Source organism: Larus michahellis, chromosome 22 (genome assembly GCF_964199755.1).
Source record: "Larus michahellis chromosome 22, bLarMic1.1, whole genome shotgun sequence".
NCBI classification, from domain to species: Eukaryota; Metazoa; Chordata; class Aves; order Charadriiformes; family Laridae; genus Larus; species Larus michahellis.
Window position 1 is genome coordinate 4,319,704 of NC_133917.1, and position 21,070 is coordinate 4,340,773.

Here is a 21,070-nt window from a genome sequence, read left to right on the forward strand (position 1 = left end):
GCGGCAATACAAAAAAAATAAAATAAAATAAAAATAATCCTGCGGAAGCCCCAGAGCAGCCGCCGAAATCTTAGAAAACGCTCGGAATAAAAAATTAAAAAAAAAAAAACAAAACCAAAAACAAACCCAAACCAAAACCAATTAATAAAAATAAAATAAAAAAAAATTATCCCGGCGGCGTTCGGCTCCTCCGGCCCCGCCGCGGCCTCGGCCGGCCCCGCTGCACCTGGGGACAGAGGGGAGCCGTGCTGGGGGACGGGGACACCAGGGGACAGCGGGGGACACCGGGGGACAGCGGGCGGGGGGGCGGCTACAGCCCCATCCCCAGCAATGCCCAGAGCCACCCCCCGGCTGCCACCCTCGCCCTGGGCCACTGTCCCCTTCCCTGGCAGCGTGTCCAGGATACCCCCCCCCGGGGTTCCAGTACCCCCCCAGCGTCCCAGTACAGTGTCCCAGTACATGCACGCACCAACCCCTCCCTGCCCCCCCCCCCCAGTATCCCAGTGCCTTCCCTGAGTCCCAGTGCACCCTCCGGTACCCCACTAGCCCCCAGGGTCCCAGTACAGTGTCCCAGTGCCTCCCAGTGTCCCCTCAGTGCCCCAGTACACCCCCCAGTGCCCCCATACACCCCGCAGTGTCCCAGTACACCCCCCCAGTGCCCCAGTAGTGTCCCAGTACACCCCCCCACAGTATCCCAGTGCCTTCCCCGTGTCCCAGTGCACCCTCTGGTACCCCACTAGCCCCCAGGGCCCCAGTACAGTGTCCCAGTGCCTCCCAGTGCCCCAGTACACCCCGCAGTGTCCCAGTATGGTGTCCCAATAACCCCCCAGTGTCCCAGTACCTGCCCCAGTGTCCCAGTGTCCCCTCAGTGCCCCAGTACAACCCCCAGTGCCCCAGTACTTCCCCCCCTCCAGTATCCCAGTGCCTTCCCCGTGTCCCAGTGCACCCCCCAGTACCCCAGTAGCTCCCAGGGCTCCAGTACAGTGTCCCAGTGCCCGAGTAGTGTCCCAGTACCCCCCCAGTGCCCCAGTACAGTATCCCAGTGCACACCCAGTGTCCCAGTACGGTGTCCCAGTACCCCCCAGTGCCCCAGTACATGCCCCCAGTGCCCCAGTACAGTGTCCCAGTACCCCCCCACCAGTAGCCCAGTGCCTTCCCCGTGTCCCAGTGCACCCTCCAGTGCCCCAATAGCTCCCAGGGCTCCAGTACAGTGTCCCAGTGTCCCAGTAGTGTCCCAGTACCCCCCCAGTGCCCCAGTACAGTATCCCAGTGCACCCCAAATGTCCCAGTACAGTGTCCCAGTACCCCCACAGTGTCCCAGTGTCCCCCCAGTGTCCCAGTACACCCCCCCAGTGCCCCCATACCATCCCCTAGGACCCCCTAGTGCCCCAGTACAGTGTCCCAGTACCTCCCCAGAGCTCCAGTACAGTGTCCCAGTATACCCAGTACATCCCCCCAGCGCCCCCATACAGTGTCCCAGTGTCCTGTCCCCCCCCCCGTGCCCCCAGTACGTACCTACTGGCTGCTGGTAGCACCCTTGCTGGCACCTTCCTTCGGTGCTATATGGGTGCCCTCCTCGGCCAGGCTTTGCTGCCCGTCCCCGTGGGTCCCTGTGGGTGCTGTGGGGCGGGGGGTGAGCACAGAACCCCCCCTGCACCCCCCAAATCAGGCCAGAACCCCCCCCCCCGCATCCCCCAAATCAACTCAGGATCCTCCCTGCACCCCCCAAATCAACTCAGGACCCCCTCTGTGCCCCCCAAATCAACTCAGGACCCCCCCGGTGCCCCCAAAATCAGCCTAGAATCCCCCCTGTGCCCCCCAAACCAATTCAAGACCCCCCCTGAGCCCCCCAAATCAACTCAGGACCCCCCCGGTGCCCCCAAAATCAGCCTAGAATCCCCCCTGTGCCCCACAAATCAACTCAGGACCCCCCTGGTGCCCCCAAAATCAGCCCAGGAACCCCCCCTGCACCCCCAAATCAGCCCAGGACCCCCCTGGTGCCCCCCAAATCAGCCTAGAATCCCCCCTGTGCCCCCCAAACCAATTCAGGACCCCCCTGTGCCCCCCAGATCAGCCCAGGACCACTCCCGCACCCCTCAAATCAACTCAGGACTCCTCCCTGCACCCCCCAAATCATTTCAGACCCCCCCCGGCGCCCCCAAAATCAGCCTAGAATCCCCCCTGTGCTCCCCAAACCAATTCAGGACCCCCCTGCGCCCCCCAAATCAGCCCAGGACCACTCCTGAACCCCCTAAATCAGCCAAGGACCCCTCCCTGCCCCCGCCAAATCAACTCAGACCCCCCCTGCACCCCCAAATCAGCCCAGGACCCCTCCCTGCACCCCCCAAATCAACTCAGACCCTCCACAGCACCCCCAAAATCAGCCTAGAATCCCCCCTGTGCCCCACAAATCAATTCAGGACCCCCCTGCGCCCCCCAAATCAGCCCAGGACCACTCCTGCGCCCCCCAAATCAGCCCAGGACTCCTCCCTGCACCCCCCAAATCAACTCAGGACCCCCCTGGCGCCCCCAAAATCAGCCTAGAATCCCCCCTGTGCCCCCCAAACCAATTCAGGACCCCCCCCTGCACCCCCCAAATCAGCCCAGGACCCCCCCTGCGCCCCCCAAATCAACTCAGGACCCCCCTGGTGCCCCCAAAATCAGCCCAGGACTCCCCCCTGCCCCCCCATATCAGCCCATGACCACTTCTGCCCCCCCCAAATCAACTCAGGACCCCCTCTGTGCCCTCCAAATCAACTCAGGACCCCCCCGGTGCCCCCAAAATCAGCCCAGGACCCCCCACACACACCCCCAAACCACCCCGGGGGGGGAGGCAGAAGCGGTACTCACGTTCGCCAGGGCCGGGGCGCCCCTGGTGTGTGGCCAGCGGGCAGGTGCCGCCGGGGCTGTGGCTGTGCTCGGTGTCACTGTGGTGGCAGTGGCCGGGGCCACCGGCGCTGGCCGCCTCCTCCTCCTCCTCCTCGCCCTGCGCCTGCTTGCACAGGTGATGCTCCACCATCATCTGCAGCTCTGCCAGGCAGGGAGCGGCGCTGAGGCTGGGGCGGGGGGGGGGGGGACGGGGAAGCCGGGGACAGCGGGGACCGTCCCCACGCTCCCGGTGACACCGGGGAGGTGCAGCCCGGCAATAGTCTGGTGGCCTCCCATCCCCTCCGGTGGCACTCGCCGTGCCCGGAGCCCGTGTGCCCACACTCCTGCCCCAGGCTAGGCACTGGCCATCCCACCCGCCTGTCCCCTGGGGCACGCAGGGGACTGTCACCCTCTGTCCCCAACCCCCCCCCCCCACCCCCCCCAAATACCTTTCATGGTCGGGGTGGTGCGGGAAACCTTCTTCCTCTGCCTGGGCGACATGGCCAGACCTGACTGCGAGGGAAGCCGGGGGTGTGAGCAGGGCTGGGGGGCACCCGGGGGGTCCCCCGAGGGGCCGGGGGTCCCCCGCAGCCCCCCCCATGGCGACAGCACCCACCTTCAGCAGGGGGTTGGGCAGTCGGTCCTCGTCGATCTCTGGGTGGGGGCAGAGGGAGAGAAGAAGCCAGAGGTGAGGGGTGGGGGCGGGGTGCTGGGCCCCATCCTGCACCCCCCCCCGGTGCGGATCCGGCCCTACGGGCACCTGGCTGTCACCCAAGGGTGCTCGGCGTGGCCGTAGGGACAGTCCCGCTCCCCCCCTCTCCCCGAGCCCCCTTCCCAGCATCGCCACAGCCCCCCCATGTTGCCATGGGAACCAGCATCCCGTCCCCTGCCTGTCCCCCAAAGGGTGGCAGAGGAGGGTGGCCGGCAGTGGCTCAGCCCTGTCCCCACGCCGGGGACAAGGCCAGGCTGGCAGCCCCCGGGTCGCATCCTGACCCCCCCCGGGCCGCATCCTGACCCCCCCCAGGGTGACGCTCAGCCCCACGGAGCTGGTTTATTCGCAGCCGGAGCCGTCACCCTAAGTGGGTGCAGGAGGTGGCACTTGGGGACAGGGTCTGCCAGCCACCAGGGTGCCCCCAAAGCAGGGGACAGATGAACCCACCCAGCTCGGGTGGCGGGGGGGCAGGGTGGCTGTGACGCAGCTGCCAGCCGGGTCAGACCCTGTCCCCAAAGGCCACACGCTGGGTTGGGCCAGTGACCGAGGCGCTCTTAAATGTCACAACTGGTGTCTCCTGCTCCCCGTGCCAGCAGGGGTGGCCCCGTGCCGGTGTCCCTGGCGCAGTGTCACGGGCAGCTGCTTCCCCTGGAGATGGACGGGCCGAGCGAGACCCGGGGCCGGATCCTGGAATCGCGGCCCTGGGTGGGACGTTGGGACGGTCCCAGGGTGGGGGACACGGGACACGGGGTGCTGCTGTTGCTGCTGGACGAGTCCCGCTGCACCCGGTGCTGTGGCCCTGAGCATCCTGTTCGGGGGTCCCTCAGCATCGCGTGTGTGTGGGGGGGTGTCCCTGAGCACCCCCACAGCAGGGTCCCTGGGTGGGCTGGAGCCCGGGGTGACAGGGTGACACGGGTGAGGACCCACCTGGGGACGACTGGTCGCTGCTCAGGACCAGGTTGGCAGGAGTCGGTCGGCGCCTCCGGATCTGGGAAGGACGGGAGAGAGTCAGGACCCGCTGCTGCACCTCAAACTCCATCGCGCCCCCCCCCCCCCGCCCCGAGAGCCCCACCAGCACTGAGACCTCCCCCCGCTGTCCTCGTCCCCAGGGCGGTGGTGGCCCCATGGGGACGGAGGACGCCAGTTGGGGCCCGGAGCCCGGTGGCTCCCATGGCCGGACACACATGTCTTTTAAATCACCGTCTCCCGGCCAGTCCTAATGACAGCCGGGAGCTAATTATACCCCAGCCCCGGGAAGCGCTTGGGGACATCGGTGTGGTGACAGCGCCGGGGCCCTGCCCTTCCTCCGTGGGCACGGTGTCCTTGCCCAAGGTCACCTGGAGCATCCCGGGCTGCTCCCGCCCCACGTTCCCCCACCCCCGGTGCCTTCAGGGGGGTTTCGTGGCCCCCGTTTGGAGGATTCGGTGGCCGCGGCGTGGCCGTCGCCGGTGGCAGCGGTGGCAGCAGGTGACAGCGGTGACACCGCGCCCCGCGGGCGCTCCCTCGCCCCCTTTCCCCGCTGACCCACTAACTGAGTTGCTCGGGAAAAAAAAAAAATAAAATGAATTTCCCAGCGAGGATTCCCTAATGAGGCGGGATGCCTAATGAGATGCTGATGAGATGCTAATGAGGCGGGCGAGCGGCCGGGCGGGCGCAGGAAGCCCCCTCCCTCCCTCCCCACCTCCCCCGGCCCCAGCCCACCCCCCCGGCCCCCCGCAGCATCTTCTCCGTGTCGGCCCCGTTGCCATAGAAACCCGCGATCTGGATTTTAAACGGAGATTAGAGGGAGCCGGGAATCGCCCGGAATCGCCCGGAATCACCCTCTCCCCGCCAGGGACCTGCCACAGAGACACCCCCCCACACACCCCAACTCCTGGGTCGGGGTCCAACCCCCCACCCCGACACCCAGCGATGGGGCTGGGATGGGTCGGGCCCCCCCGCCCCTCCCAGGGCTGGATGCGGCCCTGCAGCCCCCAGTGATGGACCCCGGGAAGCCAGAGCCACCCCCCGGCTGCTCTCGCACCCCCGAAGCCTCCCCCGGGGGTGTGGGGCAGGGTTGTGCCCTGCGTGGGGCGGGGGACACCGGTGTCACCCCGCTCAAGGTCACCCAGGCAGAGCTGAGCACCCCAAGGTGTGCTCCCCTTCCCGATCCGGACCCGGGGAGGGCGGGGGGAACCAGGCATCCGGGCGGCTCCCACCCTGACATCCGAGGGAGGGATGCTCTGGTCCTTCATCCCTCCATCCCTCCCTTCATCCCTCTGTCCCTCCTTCCATCCCTTCATCCCTCTGTCCCTCCTTCCATCCCTTCATCCCTCTGTCCCTCCCTTCATCCCTCCATCCCTTCACCCCTCCATCCTTCCCTCCATCCCTCCCTCCATCCCTTCACCCCTCCATCCTTCCCTTCATCCCTCCGTCCCTCCCTTCATCCCTCCGTCCCTCCCTCTGTCCCCAGCTCGGCTGCCCTCTCCTGCCGCCGCTATTTTTAGATCAATCTCCACCATCGATTAAGAAGCGCCGCGGCCGAGGGCGGCAGGAGCCCGGCCCCAGCAGCCTGCAGCGGGCACAACGGCACTGGGGGGCTGCTTCCTCCAGGCCCAGGGGGGAAAATTCGGGATGGGAATGGGATCTGGGGACCAGAACGGGGCTGGGGATGGGAACAGGATCTGGGAGCAGAATGGGGCTGGGGATGGGAACAAGACTGGGGATGGGGATGGGATGGGTCCAGCTCATCTCTCAGCATGACGGAGCAAACACCCCCCAGACTGTCCCCCCCAGCTCTGGGGACACGCTCTGCTCAGGGCGGACTCGAGGACCCGGGCAGAGGCGCAGGACAAAGCCCTGGGCCAGGCCTGGCACCCAGGGGTGGCACCCAGGGGGACCAGGGCAGGCGGATGCTCTTGGCAGAGTCAAGGAGCTGCGGGACCTGTGGGGACATGGGGGACCTGAGAAGGCCCATGGGGACAAGGTCCTTCTGGAGGGTGGGGCTGCACAGGCTTGGGGACAGCCCTGCAGGACATGGGGACACTGGGGACACCGTGCCACAGCCTGGCAAGGGGCTGACATGGCCGAGCCCTCCATCAGCGCGCGCTCCCGACAAGGGGAACCCACATGAGGTCGTCTCCCGTGGGGACACCCCAAAAAAGAGGAGTTGTAAACCCATGGAGGGGACACCAGCATTGTCACCTGCTGCCACCACAAAGGGCTGGCAGCTGGGGCCCTGCCACGCAGCCAAGCGCCGCCGAACTGGGGCTGCGACCAGCGCTGAGACACGGATGAATTCCCTCGGGAGGGGAAACTGAGGCAGGGATGGCAGGGGACCCCCCCAGGGCAGGGCCATGCTCGAGCCCCACCGTAGCCCGGCCATGACGGGAGGTGGGACGCAGTCACCCCTGCTCCTCCCTGCAGCCGAGGTGGGTGCCGGGGGTCCTGTGCCCACCGCCTGGCAGCCCCCCCCACGGCTCTCGCCCTCGCTCCTGGCAGGGGGGGGCCGCGCTGCAAATGAGCCGTGCGGCAGCCCCAGATGGTGCGTGGCCGTATTGAGCCACAGCGAGATGCTCGCCGGGGAGGTGGCCCGCGCTCGCCTCCGCGCCGCTGGCACGCAGGGACTCCTCAACTGCCAGCCACCCAGCTGCCAGGGACCCCCCAGCCTGCGGGGGCACGGCTGAGACCCCCGGCTGGGCCCCCCCAACTCCTGCTCAGCATCCTCAAGCCCCCACAGGGCTTCCCACGCCTGGCGATGATGGGGACCGTGGTGTGGCCGGGGGGGGGGTCCTCCCGAACCTCCTCTTGTCCCCTGGGGCTGGGGGGACAGAGCGGGAGGGGGGGGCGAGGTGGACAGGGAGAGGGGTCAGGGTGGCCGGGGGGGTCCCCGGCCGCCTGCCATGTCCCCCGGCCGGGCCATCCCGGCCCGGCTGCTATTCTGGGATCCCCTCCAGCGGGATCAGGGGTTGAGCAATGGCTGGAGGGATGTGGGGGCCCCGGGGCGGGGGGGGGGTGCTCGTAACCCTACACCCGCCCCGGGATGGCCCCGGCGTCGTAGTGCTGAGCCAGCACATGGCCCTGGCACTGCCACCCCGGTCCCCACGGCCACCCCGGTCCCCGCTGTCACCCTGGTCGCCACGGCCACCCCGTCCTGCCCGGGGGGCCGGGCAGCCCCGAGCCCCCGGAGGTGCTTGGAGTGCTCTGCGGGGCGGCGGAGGAGGGGGGGACGACGACGACACACTGGGGGTGTCCCCGCCGTGTCCCTCCCCCGTAGCGGGGGGGCTGCACCCACCTGGCAGCGCCCGGGCGCGTCCTCCTCCCCACGCCGCAGCCGCCCCCGTGTCACCCACAGCCCCGCGCCCCGTCCCGTCCCCCCCCCCGCGGCACCCAGGGGTGCCACCACCCCCCCGACACCGCGGCGGGTCGCAGCGGGGCTGCTCGGTGCTCCCTCCCCGCGCTACCGGTGCCCTCATCGTGCCCTTCCCGCGCCCGCAGCCTCCCGCACCCCCCGCTGCCCGCCCCGGTGCCCGCCAGGACCACCCGGCTCCCCCCGCGGCCCCTCAGCCGTGCAGCCCCGGTGCCCCCCCCTCCGGTGCCCGCCCCCCCCCCACCTGCTCGGCCGCCTCCGGGTCGAGGTGCGGCTCCAGCAGCGGCACCGTGAACTGGATCTTGCGGGGGCTGTTGGGCTCCATGGCGGGCGGCGGCTCCGGCGGCTCCCGGCGGCTCCCGGCGGCTCCCGGCCCTGCCCGGGCCGCCCCCCCTCCCCGCGGCCCCGCCCCAGCCCCGCCCCGGCCACGCCCAGACCCGGCCACGCCCAGACCCGCCCCGGTCCCCCGTTTCCAGTCCCCGGACGCCGGTCCCGGTCGCCGCCCGCGGCGCGCACGGACCGACGGTGGGACGCTGCGGGACGGACGCAGGGACACAGGGATGGACGCGGGGATCAAGCGCCAGGACACCGGGACAGACACAGGGGCACTGGGATGGACACACGGACACAGGGGCAGACACAGGGATGGACACTGTGACAGAGTTCCAGGACACTGGGATGGACACGTGGACATAGGGCCGGACACACAGGCATGAGAACGGGCCTCGGGACACAAGGAAAGACACATGGACACTAGGACAGACACACAGAGTGGCCCTGTGACACAGGGACAGACACATGGACAGACCCTGGGACACAGGGACAGACACATGAGCACAAGGACGGACACACAGACAGACCCTGGGACACTGGGACAGAAACACGGGCACTAGGACAGACTCCAGGACGCTGGGACAGACATTTGGACTCAAGGACGGACACATGGACAGACCCTGGGACAAAGAGACAGACACACGAGCGCAAGGATGGACACAGGGACAGACACACAGGGACAAGGACAGACTCCAGGACATGGGGACAGATATTCAGACACAAGGGTGGACACATGGACAGACCCTGGGACAAAGGGACAGGCCCATGGACACAAGGATAGAGTCCAGGACAGTGGGACAGACATGTGGAAACAAGGACGGACACACAGACAGGCCCTGGGACAGACAGAGAGACAGCGGGACAGAAGCCGGGGCATGGAGGCACACGGACAAAGGGGCACCGGGCCGGACACCTGGGTGACACACGGACACGGGGACGGACACACAGACAAGCGGGCGCACACCTGGACTGACAGACACCAGGACACACACCCGGACACAGGCGTCGGGACACGGTGGCACGTGGGGACAGACACATGAGAAGTGGGACAGCGGGACACAGGTAGAGGCACCCCCACGTGCACCCCCCCGCCCACACACGTGCAGGGACGGGTCAGAGCCACCTCTGGGGGGGGTGACAGGGACAGGGACAGGCACCCGCCAGGAGGGACTGGCCGGGGGCCCCGGGCAAAGTCCGGCAGCGCCGAAGTTTGGACACGGGACGAGCATCGATCGCCCGCACGAAGCCTCCCGGGAACAGGGACATGGCCAGTGGCTCTCGGGGACTGCCACCCCCAGGCCAGCCACCCACCCGTCCCCTCGGCTGTCCCTCTGTCCTAACGAGGCCACTAATTGCAGGACAAGGAGGGCTTTGGTGCGGTGTCGGCCCCCAGCTGGCCGTGTCCGAGGGGGGGTCCCAGTGGGTTGACGGCAGTTTGGCCCTGATGGCCCGGGAGGGGACACGGGTGGCCCCGTGCTGGTGGCCAGGGTGGACGGACGGACAGAGGGACAGGGTGGCTGCGGGGGCGTGGGCATCGCGGGGACACTTTTTTAGGGAGCACCCTAAAAAAAGAGGACGAAAGCTTTAAAGGCAGGGTGGGGGCGAGCAGCACCCCCGGGGAGGGGGGGGGAGGTGGGGCACAGGGTGAGGGTCTGCAGGGTGCCCCCACCCACATGGGAGGCTGCCACCCCCCACCCTGCCTCGGGGTCCCCTCCGCAGGGCTGCACCCCCATACGCCATGTCATCCCCCTCCCCCCCAAGCAAAGCCCCCAGGACTTGGGGCAGGGAGGGGAGGGGAGGGGGAGGCGGGGGGGGCCGTGGGTTGGGGGGGGGAGCCCGCCGCAGCAGCCATAAACGCGTGTCCCATCACTTATTCATGCAGGCGGGAGGCCCGGGCGGCTGCTGCCGGGATCTGGCAGGAGGAATTCGCTATAACTAGGTCAGGCAGGAACGGGGAGGGGGGGCGGCAGCGGGGGCTGCCACAGCCCCCCGGTACCCCGGCCGTGCCCCCCGTCAGGGCTCCGGGGGGGTCCCCATGGGGGCAGCGTGGATGCCGTTGGCGGCGTGTGGCCGCGGGGTGTTGGGGGTCTGGGTGAGGGTCCCGCTGCCGCCGGCAAAGCGGGGTAGGTCCCAGCCTGGATGAGGGCGGGGGGGGAGAAAAAGGCAGCGGGATCACCCAAACCCCCCCTTTAACTCCCCCCCTCTCCCCGCCCTGCATCCCGGGGGCTCCCTGTGTCCCGGTGTCCTGGTGTCCGATGGGATGCGGCCGCCGTTAATTATTGATGCAAAAAGCACTCGCTGAAGAGTCGCTTCGTGCCGCCGTGACCCCCCCCAACCTCCCCACCCCGGCTGCCCCCGGCTCCTCCGGCTGCGCTTGGTGACCCCCCCTGACGGGCTCTCCCCGCTCCCGGGGTTTGATCCTGCCCGGTCCCAGCTCACCCCCTGCAGGGATGCTCCGTGCGGATGGCGACTCCCTTCATCCTGGGGGCCCGGAGCTGCTTTCGCTGCCTTTGGGGGTCCCCTCTTTCCCCCGCCTTCCCCCCAGGGTCCCCCAGGGCTGGTGAGCGAGGGGGGGTCCCCATCCCTGCGCACCCCCCTGCCCGCCCCAGCTCTGCCCACAGCCGATCCCCTTCTCACTGGGCTTTTACTGGAAAATCCTTCCCGGCTTCCATCCATCCGTGGCCCCATCCTGGCTCCCCGCGGCGGGGGCTGCTTCTGCCGAGGGGGAGAAAGGGCTGGGGGGGTGGGGGTGGGGGGGTGGGGGAAGGAAAAAGCATCTTTGTGGGCACCCCGAAGGTGTCTGTGGCGGGGGGGTAACTGGGAGAGATGGAGGATGGCCCCCGGGCCGGGTCCTGCTGGGTCAGGGTCCAGCTGCGGCGCTGGGGCTGGGGGGGGGGACCCAGAGCGAAGCGTGATGGGTTTGAGGATGGAAACGCGTGTGAAATATCGCGGGGGGGGGGGGGGGGGGGCATGTTTTGCTCCAGCATCCTGGTTAAACTGGGAGACCCCCCCCCCGGTCTGCTGTCAGCACCAGAAATATCAATATTCAGACCCCGGTGGCGTCTCGAGTCCCATTGAACTCAATGTCCCCTGTCCCTCGGGGGGCCGTGCCTGCCCCCCCCCCGCCCCCCCCAAACACCCCTACCGGGCCGCGGGTGCCGGGTGCCAGGGGGAGCGGAATGAGGCCCTTTCCCCGCTCCCACCCCGGAGCGGAGTCCGGTGAAGGGCGATGCCGAGCGGGAACGTGCCCCATCCATCGCAGGGGATGTGTCGGGCGAAGCGGCTCTCCCCGGTCACCCGATGTCCCCCCCCCGACCCCCTCCTCGAAGGCCCGGCCAGGCTGAAGGAACGGTTAATTCGAGGCTTTATCCGCAAACACTCGCAGGCTAAAAATATCCCTCCCGCGGGCAGCACCATTCCCGGCCAGCGTCGGCCGGCAGCTTCCTTGCCTTTTTTGACGGGATCGCGGCTCGCTCCGGGGCAGCGCCCGGGCTCCCGGCGGTGATTAGCACCCAAACCCCGCTCCCAGGGGACGGATGAGGGCCCGGGGATGTCACCTCCACGGCCGTGATGTCCCTGCTGGAGGTGAGTGCCATCCCCGCTTCGGGGATGTCATCGGTGGGGGTTTGTCACCGGGTGCTGGCATCCCGGCGCTGGGGGAGATGCCGGAGGGTGGCATTGGAGACCCTGTCCCGGCTTGGCAAATAAACCATGGGGCAAACCGTCCCCGTCGCCCTCTTGCCACCCTTTGAACCTGGGGTGGCTTCACCCGCCACCCCGAGAGCCACCCCGGCCTTGATTGTGTCCGTGTCTCCCCCTGCCCCCGGCAGAGCTGCTTCGAGTCCCCTTATCAGGGCCGCGCTGGGCTCGCCTGGCCAGCGTGTGATAAGCCACGCGTGCCACACGCCCGGCCAGCGCTCCCTTATCGCCGCGGTGGCATCGGCAGCTTGGCACGACGTGCCGGACCCCGGGATGCGCGTCCGGGAGGGAGCCGGGTGCTGCGGGGTGCGAAGTAACGCACCCTCCTCCTCTTCCTCCTCCTCCTCCTCCTTCCATCCCCTGGGCAAAGCCCACCCGGCACCTCCTGCTCTTTGGGGACCCGGCACCGGCCACTGAGGAGACCTCGGGACCCCCCGTTGGGGTGTCCCAGCTGACTTCGGAGCTGGCTGGGCGCAGGGGACCCCTCCAGAAGTTGGTTGCCCTCTCACTCATGGCAAAGGCAACCTGGGTGGCTTGATGGGTGCCCGGGGCTATTATTAGCCGCCCTCGCCCACGTCGGCAGCTCATTAAGTTTTTCCCGTTGTGGCAGCGGATGTGGGTCAACGTTTGAGGTTTCGCTGTTGATTTTTTTAATTTCCTCTTCAAAACAGATGAGTTTCCTCCCTCCTCGCTGACGACAGATGCCGCCGGGGGCCGGGCGCGGCGGTGGGGCGACGGGACGCCACGGCTGATGGCCCCCCGCCGCAGATAAGGCAGCGCTCGGCGGGGCTGCCCGGTTGCCCCCCACGCCGGTGAGTGCCGCAGCCCCACAGAAGGGTTTGGGGGTGGTTTTGCCCCACGAGGGGTTGCGGGGAGCGGGGGGCGCTGGGGGATGCAGGGATGGAGGGCGGAAGAGTGGGAGGTGGATGGACTTGGGTTTTGGGGAGGAAGAGACGGGGCCGTGGGGGTGACGGGGACTCTGGGCATCCGTGAGAGACGATTCCTGGACCCGGAGCAACTGGAAAACTCTTTAGTGGCAGCAAAGGGATGGGGAGCGGAGCAGGGACCAGAGGGGCCCAGGGCTGGGGACAGCAGGGGACAGGGCTGGGGTGCTCTGGGACGTGGCAGGACAAACGAGCCCCGGTTCCGTGTGCCGCAGCCCCTCGCTGGGCTCGGCAAAGCCCCTTTGCCCCCGGGGCCGCGTCAGTCCGGGGGGGCCGGGGGCTGTTCAGGCTCACACGGGGCCGTCCCGGCATCTCCTGGGCCTGCGGCTCCCAAGGGGCTGGGACGGGAACGGCCCCCGGCCACGTGCCCTGGGTGGGATGGATGTGGCCTCGACGGAGCTCGGATACCAGGCTGCTGCTCCTGGCCCCCCCCCGGCCCCCCCAGCCCGCTGCCCGGAGGTGACGTCCCAGCCCTGAGCGTTCCGGGGTGGCCCCAGCGGGTGCTGCCGGGTCCTGCTCGGGGCTCCGCCGGGTCCCGCACCCTCCCCGGCAGGAGGTGAAATGGGGAAATGGTGACAAGTTGCCGTCCCTGCGCCGGGGAGTTTCGGCACGGCTGAGGCGCCGCCGGGGCTGGGGGGACGAACCGCGCCGGCCTCGGGGGCGAGGGGCCCGTGCTGTGGGGGCTCCACAAAGCCATTCCCTTCCCGCTGATGTGGTGGGTGATGGCTGGACCGGGATGCTGGTGATGCTGGAGGTGGCTGCACTGGGATGCTCCCACTCCAGCAGCACTCGGATGATGGCCGGACTGGGATACTGGTGATGCGGGAGATGGCTGGACTGGGATGTTCCCATTCTGGCGGTGCTCTGGTGATGACTGGACTGGGATGCTCCCACTCCAGCAGCACTCAGGTGATGGCTGGACTGGGATGCTCCCACTCTGGCAGCACTTGAGTGATGGCTGGACTGGGATGCTGGTGATGCCGGAGGTGGCTGGACTGGGATGTTCCCACCCTGGTGGTGCTCTGGTGATGACTGGACAGGGATGCTCCCGGTCTGGCAGCTCTGGGCTGGTTGCTGGACCAGGATGCTGGTGATGCCAGAGATGGCTGGACTGGGATGCTGGTGATGCGGGATATGGCTGGACTGGGATGTTCCCACTCCGGCAGCACTTGGGGTGTGATGGCTGGACTGGGATGCTGGTGATGCGGGATATGGCTGGACTGGGATGTTCCCACTCCGGCAGCACTTGGGGTGTGATGGCTGGACTGGGATGTTCCCGCTGCGCTCAGCTGTGGGGACGCGTGGCCGGAGCAGGCGGGTGACAGGAGAATCCCTGTCCCTGTGCCTGCAGGGGTGCTGCAGGGGTCTGCCCGGGTTGGGGGTCCTCGTCCCCAGCCAGGACCTGTGGTGGGGTGGGGGGGCAGAGGACGCGTGACCCGGTGTCCTCAGTGGGTGCCGTGGAGCCGCACAGGAGCTGGGTGCTGGGGTCTGAGATCCTTCGGGTGCTCCGGGAACGGGGGACTCCCCGGGGACACGGTGCCCCGCTTTTCTCGGGGGCTGTAGGACGGGGAGGGGACGGGATGGGGAATCACCTCGCCACGGGAGCCCGGGGAGGGGAGAGATGCCCGTTCCCCGTGGGGGAAGGTCCGTGCTCTGGAGACCCGCATCCTCTCCCCCCGGCGCGTGCCCAGCCGTGGGGCAGCTCCGTGCTCTTTATCTGGGCCCCGGCAGCTCTTCCGCTGGCTCCGGCAGCTCCGTCCCTGTCCCCCCCGCCAAGCCCCCGGGCGCAGCGTCGCCCATCGGCACCCAGGGCGACACCCAGGGAGGGGGGAGGGCAGAGCATCCCTGGGGTGCCCAGAGCCCACCCGTGGAGCACCCCATGGTGCCACCCCCCCCACCAGGCAGGAGGTGGAGGAGACCCTTCCGCATCCTGCCATCTCTCCTGTCCCCGCAGGGAGGACCGCGTCCCCCCTCCCTGCCCCACGGCGTGGTGGCCATGGAGGGCGCGTCGGTGCTCAGCCCGTCCTCGTGGGAGAAGCGGCGCGCGTGGGCCCGGCAGAGCCGCTGCTGGCGGACCACCGTGGTGGAGGAGGAGGCGGCCGCCGCCATGCAGGACGTCCCCGAGCTGCAGCCGCCCCACCTGGACGACGTCTTCCTCGAAGGTTCGGGGAGCTGGTGGGGGGAACACCCAGGGTGCTCGTGAGACGAGGGGTTCCCCCGTGCTGGGGCGCCTCACGGGTGTTTCTGTGTGTCCCCCCACCCCAGGAAGCCCCTCCAGCAAGATAGAGACGTGGCTGCAGGAGTGCGGGTGAGGGCAGCTCCGGGGGTGTCTCTGCCACGACGCCATTCCCGGGGGATGTCGGCGTCACCGCGGGGGGTGGCGAGGGCGGTGGGACGATGCTCACGCTCAGTCCTTACTGGAAGTTGCACCCCAGCGGGTGCGTGGGTGCTGGTGGGGATGGTGGCGTGTCCCCCCCATCCTGCTCCCTGCTTGCCCCCATGGAGGAAGGACACAGGGCACCCTCCATGGCTCTGTCACACGCCAGGGCCACCGGTCCAGGAAACCCCCGGCCAGACTGGGACAGCGAGGTGGTGGCATCCTCCCCCTGCACCATGCTGGGGGGCGTCCGGGGTGTCCCAGGGGTCTGGGGGCCCTGGGACTGGGGGGACCCCACACCTGAGCATCCCCCCGTGGAGCACCCACCCAAACCCGGCCGCTGTCTCCCTGCTCTCACCCCGCGCCCCGTCATCCGCACCCTTGTCCCCACCGCCCGTCCCACCGCGCTCGGGTCTCCCGTGCCACCTCCAGCCCCCCCGGGGTGGGGACAGGGGGGATGTGATGGGGTTCTGCTCCGGTGCAGGTCGTCGGTGGAGGTCCCGTCGGAGGAGCTGGGCTTGCCGGGCCCCTACGGTACGTCGGCTTTGCCCCCCCAGAGCTCCGGGGGTGCTGAGGCTGGTGGTCCCTGCGTGTCCCCAAAGGCCAGGGGCTGTGCCCGAGGCGCGGGGCCTTGGGCAGGGAGGTCTTCAAGGACCTGGAGACCTGTCCCCAGGGCTGGGTGTCCCCGTGCCACCCCATGGCTTTGGTCTCTCGCAGGGTGTGGGAGCAACGGGACCAGCTTCGAGGATGACCTGACCCTGGGAGCTGAAGGTACCAGCCACCCCCAGGCGCACTGGGGTGTCCCCTCCTGCGGTGTCACTGTCACCCCATGGGCAGAGCTGCCCTGACGGAGGCAGGGGGGCTGGGGACAGGCAGGAGCAGACCCAGGGGGACAGCCACCATCAGAAGCTTTTCCTCCTGGAGGGTGTTGGTGGGGCTGAGATGCCCCCAGACCCTGCGTCGCCCCCAGGCTCCAGGCTGTGGCCACCGGGAAGGACACGTCCCAGGGTGGCAGGTGTGGGACCTGTCCCCAGGACACCCCGTCTCACTCCCTGCCGCCTCTCGGTCCCTTTTCCCAGCTCTTCTGCTACCGGGGAGCGACAAAGCCGCGGGCAGGTGAGGTTTGGGGTCCCGGCGGGGGGGTTGGGGACACTGTCCCCGTGCATCCCGCTGGCAGCACCCCCGTCACTCAGCGCCGTCCCCCCTCCCCGCCGCAGAGCTCCGCGGGACAAGCACCTCCACCTGGGGCACAGCATGGCATCCAGCGCCCTCTCCAGCCTCACCACCAAGACCGGTTCCAGGTAGGAGCTGGGGAGGGGGGGGTGGTGGTGTCTCTTGAGGGGAGGGGGATGGGGACATGTTGGGTCACCCCCCCCCCACTGTGAGACCGGTCCCCCTGGGGCTGAGCCGGGGCTTCCCCTGATCCCGCAGCATCACCGAGGTCCTGGAGTGGCGGCAGGCGGACGCCGAGGAGATCCTCTACAGCCTGGGCTTCGTGCAGAGCGAGCCGGAGGCCGCGGCCCGCGTCCCCGCGCGCTTCTTCTCCGCTCCTTCCCGCGCCAAGGGCATCGACTTCCAGCTCTTCCTCAAGGCCCAGGTGCGGCGCATGGAGATGGAGGACCCCTGCCTGATGCTGGCCAGTGAGTGACACGCTTGTCCCCAAGCCCCCCCATCCCCACGCTGTGCTGGGAGACACCACCATGTGGGGCGGGATCCACCCTGCCGGCTTCGCTCCGTCGGGATGGTGGAAAAGATGCTCCCGTGCCTCAGTTTCCCCACTTGGGAGCTGGGGGAACACACCCAGCCCCCCCCCCCCCCCCCCCCACCCAGCATCCCTCAACCCCCTCCCCCCCCGACCACCCCTCCCCACCCCATCTCCTCCCGGCCCCCCAGGTCGCTTCCAGCAGGTCCAGGCTCTGGCTGCCACGGCCGACGCTTTCTTCTGCCTCTACTCCTACGTCTCGCGGACGCCCGTCCAGCGCATCTCCCCGTCCCGCCTCGCCTGGCCTTGTCCCGACGTCCCCAGCGTCCCCATCGCCCCCCCCCAGCCCAGCACCCTCTCGCCCGTGGAGCGCCTGAAGAAGGCCGTGGCCACCATGTGCCTCTACACGTCCCCGAGGGACGAGGACAGCCCGCGAGGGACCGGCCGGGCGCCCGCCGCGGCCACCAGCCAGCCCAGTGCCCTGGGGAAGGTGGTGCAGGAGGTGCTGGAGCGGGCGCGGGGGGAACGGTTCCGCTTCGAGCCGCCCGATGGCATCCAGGGAAGGGACGGGGACACGGGGACGGCGCAGCAGTGGCGGGGTGCCCAGGGGGGTCCTCCAGCGTCACCGTCACTGCGGGTGCGGGGTGACCCTGCGTGTCCCCATTGCGGCGGTGCGGATGTGCCGGCGTGCTGCGGCGGGGAGCAGGAGGTGTCCCCAAGGCCAGCCCCGGGGGGGACACCGGCGGACGCTGCGTGGGGACGCCTGGAGCGGTCCTGTCCCCATGGCCGGGGGAGCGGTGCCAGCCCTGCGGGGGTGGCTCGGGGGGCCCGGGATGCTCCGTGCCCGGTGGGCGCAAGATGGGTCAGCACGGAGGGGCAGCAGCCAGGTGCCACTGCGAATGTCACCTCGTCCCCGACGCTGGGTCCCCTGACCCCCCACGCCGGCCGGGTGTGGGTCACCCCTGAGCACCCCGAGGGGCTGGGATCCGAGGGGGACTCCGGCTTCGGCTCCGGCTCCTGGGGGACCTCCCCCAGGAGGAAGGCAGGGACCGGCGGGTGCCACCTGGGTGCCACCCTGGACCCCACTGGGACACGTTCCCCCGGCTCGGACACACCGAGAGCCGGAGGCCACCGGGTTCGGCGGAGCAAGGGCCGGCACCGGGGGGGCTCCCCGGGGGCTGCGGGGCGGCAGCGGGGCGATGCGCCGGGGCTGCAGCCCCCCGGGAAGGGTCCCTCGTCCCGGCGCCCCGGCTGGCAGGAGCCCGCGGACTCCTTCGAGATGGAGGAGGTGAGGGGCGACGCCCGGGTGATGGGCGCAGGGCGGGGAGGGCGCGGGGGTCCCTTCGGCTGGGGGGAAGGGTGTGTGGGGGGGATGCTGGGCGCTGCTGGGTGATGCTGGGCGAGGCGGGAAGGAGCTGGAGCGGGAAATGTCCCCGGAGCCTTCTCAGGCTTTTAAGGTTTGAATGATTTAGAGCTTCAAATGGAGCCTCTTGCCGGGGCGGTGGCGGGGGTGGGGGGGTTGGGGGGGGGAGCTGGGGGTCACGGGCGCGATGGCACGCACGCACGCACGCCAGCATCCTTGCACGCACACAAGAGCGTCCTTGCACATCCGCACGAGCATCCTTGCACGGACGCACATCAACATCCCTGCACGTACACTTGAGCATCCTCGCACACACACACGAGCATCCCCGCACACACGTACAAGCATCCTGGCGCGTATGCACGAGCATCCTTGCACGCACACACGAGCATCCCTGCACACACGTGCGAGCATCCTTGCACGCACGTACACACACGCAGAGGGATGCACGGGTGTGCACACACGCACCGACGCACCTTTGCACACTCACACACACGCAGAGGGACGCACGGGCGTGCACACACGCACCGGCGCACCTTTGCACGCACACACGCGCGTGTGCACTGAGGCGCTCACCTGCAGCACCCCCTCACCCAGCCCTGCCGCATCCTGCCTGCAGGTGCTGAGCGCCAGCGAGGAGGAGGAGGAGGAGGAGGAGGAGGAGGAGGAGGAGGAAGAGGAGGATGGCGATGCCCGTGATGAAGCCGCCCGGTGCCTCCATCCCTCCGTCGGCATCCGGAGAAGTAAGTCCCGGGGCTTTCCCACCCTCCCAGGGGGCAGCGGGGGTGGCTGGGCCGCCAGCCCAACGGGGTGCCAGCGTGTGTGTCCCCCCCTGTGTCCCCTCCTGTCCCCTCGCTCCAGGCTTCATGCTGCACGCCGGCAGCGGGCAGTCCGACAGCAGCGGCTTCGTGGAGGAGCCCGTGCCCGGCCAGTCACCCGTCGCCCGGCTCCAGGGCACCCACCAGACGGCCTGAGGCCACCGCGGAGGGACCTGGGCTTTGTCGGGGACCGTGCCACCGCGCTTCGGCCACCGAGAGCACCCTCAGCCGAGGGCTGAGCACGGCGTGTACACGCGGGTGTGGGTGTGGGTGCACGTGTGGGTGTGGGTGCACGTGTGGGTGTTTGGCACAGAAAACCTTTCGACTCAGGACTTTTGCCCCGAGGGGCACAGGCGTGTCCCCTCTGCCCAGTTTGATGGCGCTGGGGACACGGCTGCACCGGAGCAGCACTGGGAACATGTCCCCCAGCCCCAGGGCAGCACCGGGGACATATCCCCAAGTCCCATGGCGGCACTGGGGACATGTCCCCCAGCCTCAGGGCAGCAGAGGGGACACGTGCCCCTGCCCTGGGTAGCATTGGGAGTATGTCCCCAAGCCCCAGGGCAGCACGGGGGACATGTCCCCAGGTCCCAGGGCAGCTCTGGGGACACGTCTCCCAGCCCCATGACAGCACCGGGGACATGTCCCCAAGTCCCAGGGCAGCATCAGGGACGTGTCCCCAGCCTCAGAGCAGCAGAGGGGACATGTGCCCCTGCCTCGGGTAGCATTGGGAATATGTCCCCAAGCCCTAGGGCAGCATGGGGGACATGTCCCCAGGTCCCAGGGCAGCACGGGGGACATGTCCCCAAGTCCCAGGGCAGCCCCAGGAGACATGTCCCCCAGCCTCTGAGCAACACTGGGGACACTTGCCCCTGCCCCGGGTAGCATCAGGTATATGTCCCCAAGCCCCAGGGCAGCACCGGGGCCATGTCCCCAAGTCCCATGGCAGTACCGGGGCCGTGTCCCCCAGCCTCAGGGCAGCAGAGGGGACACGTGCCCCTGCCCTGGGTAGCATTGGGAGTATGTCCCCAAGCCCCAGGGCAGCACGGGGGACATGTCCCCAGGTCCCAGGGCAGCTCTGGGGACACGTCTCCCAGCCCCATGACAGCACCGGGGACATGTCCCCAAGTCCCAGGGCAGCATCAGGGACGTGTCCCCAGCCTCAGAGCAGCAGAGGGGACATGTGCCCCTGCCTCGGGTAGCATTGGGAATATGTCCCCAAGCCCTAGGGCAGCATGGGGGACATGTCCCCAGGTCCCAGGGCAGCACGGGGGACATGTCCCCAAGTCCCAGGGCAGCCCCAGGAGACATGTCCCCCAGCCTCTGAGCAACACTGGGGACACTTGCCCCTGCCCCGGGTAGCATCAGGTATATGTCCCCAAGCCCCAGGGCAGCACCGGGGCCATGTCCCCAAGTCCCATGGCAGTACCGGGGCCGTGTCCCCCAGCCTCAGAGCAGCACTGGGGCCATGTCCCCCAGCCCCAGGGCAGCCCTGGGGACGTCTCCCCCGTGCCCGGCTCTTGGGGACACCACTTGCACTTTGGCGGGGGCTGGTGACCCGTGCTGCAGCGCCTGTAACACTAGGACGGGGGTTTGCTGGGCAGAGCCGGCAGCACGCGGGAAATAAAGTTCCCAAAGGGACGATGGCGGCCGTGTCCCTGCCTGGAGCTGCTGGGGGGTGGGATCCGGCCCTGCCCACCCCCTCTGGGGTGGAGACCCCCAACACGAGCCCTCCCGGTGCCCCAGAAGGGCCTGACCCGGGGGGCACCGCTCGGCTCCGGGTCTTCCCAGGGGACAGAGCTGCCACCAGGGCTGGGGGGTTCCTGACCTACAGACCCCGTGGAAGGTCCCACCCCCTGCTCAAGGGCTCAGGGGGGGACCGGCGGTGCCCCACAGGGACAAAGGT

The 21,070-nt window shown here is 69.0% G+C and overlaps 2 protein-coding genes across 6 annotated transcripts; one reads left to right on the forward strand and one right to left on the reverse strand.

Moving 5' to 3' along the window:
• Positions 1-30: 30 nt before the first annotated feature.
• PPP1R1A (protein phosphatase 1 regulatory inhibitor subunit 1A) lies at positions 31-8,322 on the reverse strand. The gene is made up of 7 exons (XM_074565072.1): positions 8,173-8,322; positions 4,508-4,568; positions 3,485-3,522; positions 3,318-3,381; positions 2,851-3,030; positions 1,516-1,619; positions 31-226 (listed from the first exon to the last, which is right to left on the reverse strand). Exons 1-6 carry the CDS (start codon positions 8,251-8,253, stop codon positions 1,516-1,518), a joined length of 528 nt encoding a protein of 175 aa, XP_074421173.1. The 5' UTR covers positions 8,254-8,322; the 3' UTR covers positions 31-226.
• A 75-nt stretch (positions 8,323-8,397) lies between these two features.
• On the forward strand, positions 8,398-20,805 carry TESPA1 (thymocyte expressed, positive selection associated 1). 5 transcript variants are annotated; one of them, XM_074565124.1, is made up of 13 exons: positions 8,398-9,323; positions 11,673-11,846; positions 12,632-12,772; positions 14,859-15,066; positions 15,170-15,212; positions 15,766-15,815; positions 15,999-16,052; positions 16,361-16,397; positions 16,499-16,582; positions 16,713-16,921; positions 17,175-18,271; positions 18,966-19,089; positions 19,208-20,805. In XM_074565124.1, the coding sequence occupies exons 4-13, from the start codon at positions 14,901-14,903 to the stop codon at positions 19,318-19,320; spliced, it is 1,977 nt and encodes a 658-aa protein (XP_074421225.1). In that variant the 5' UTR covers positions 8,398-9,323; positions 11,673-11,846; positions 12,632-12,772; positions 14,859-14,900; the 3' UTR covers positions 19,321-20,805. The 5 variants fall into 5 exon arrangements, with proteins under 5 accessions (XP_074421225.1, XP_074421226.1, XP_074421224.1 ...); XM_074565125.1 differs by lacking the exon at positions 11,673-11,846; XM_074565123.1 differs by lacking the exon at positions 8,398-9,323 and having other exon boundaries at positions 11,436-11,846.
• Positions 20,806-21,070: the final 265 nt, after the last annotated feature.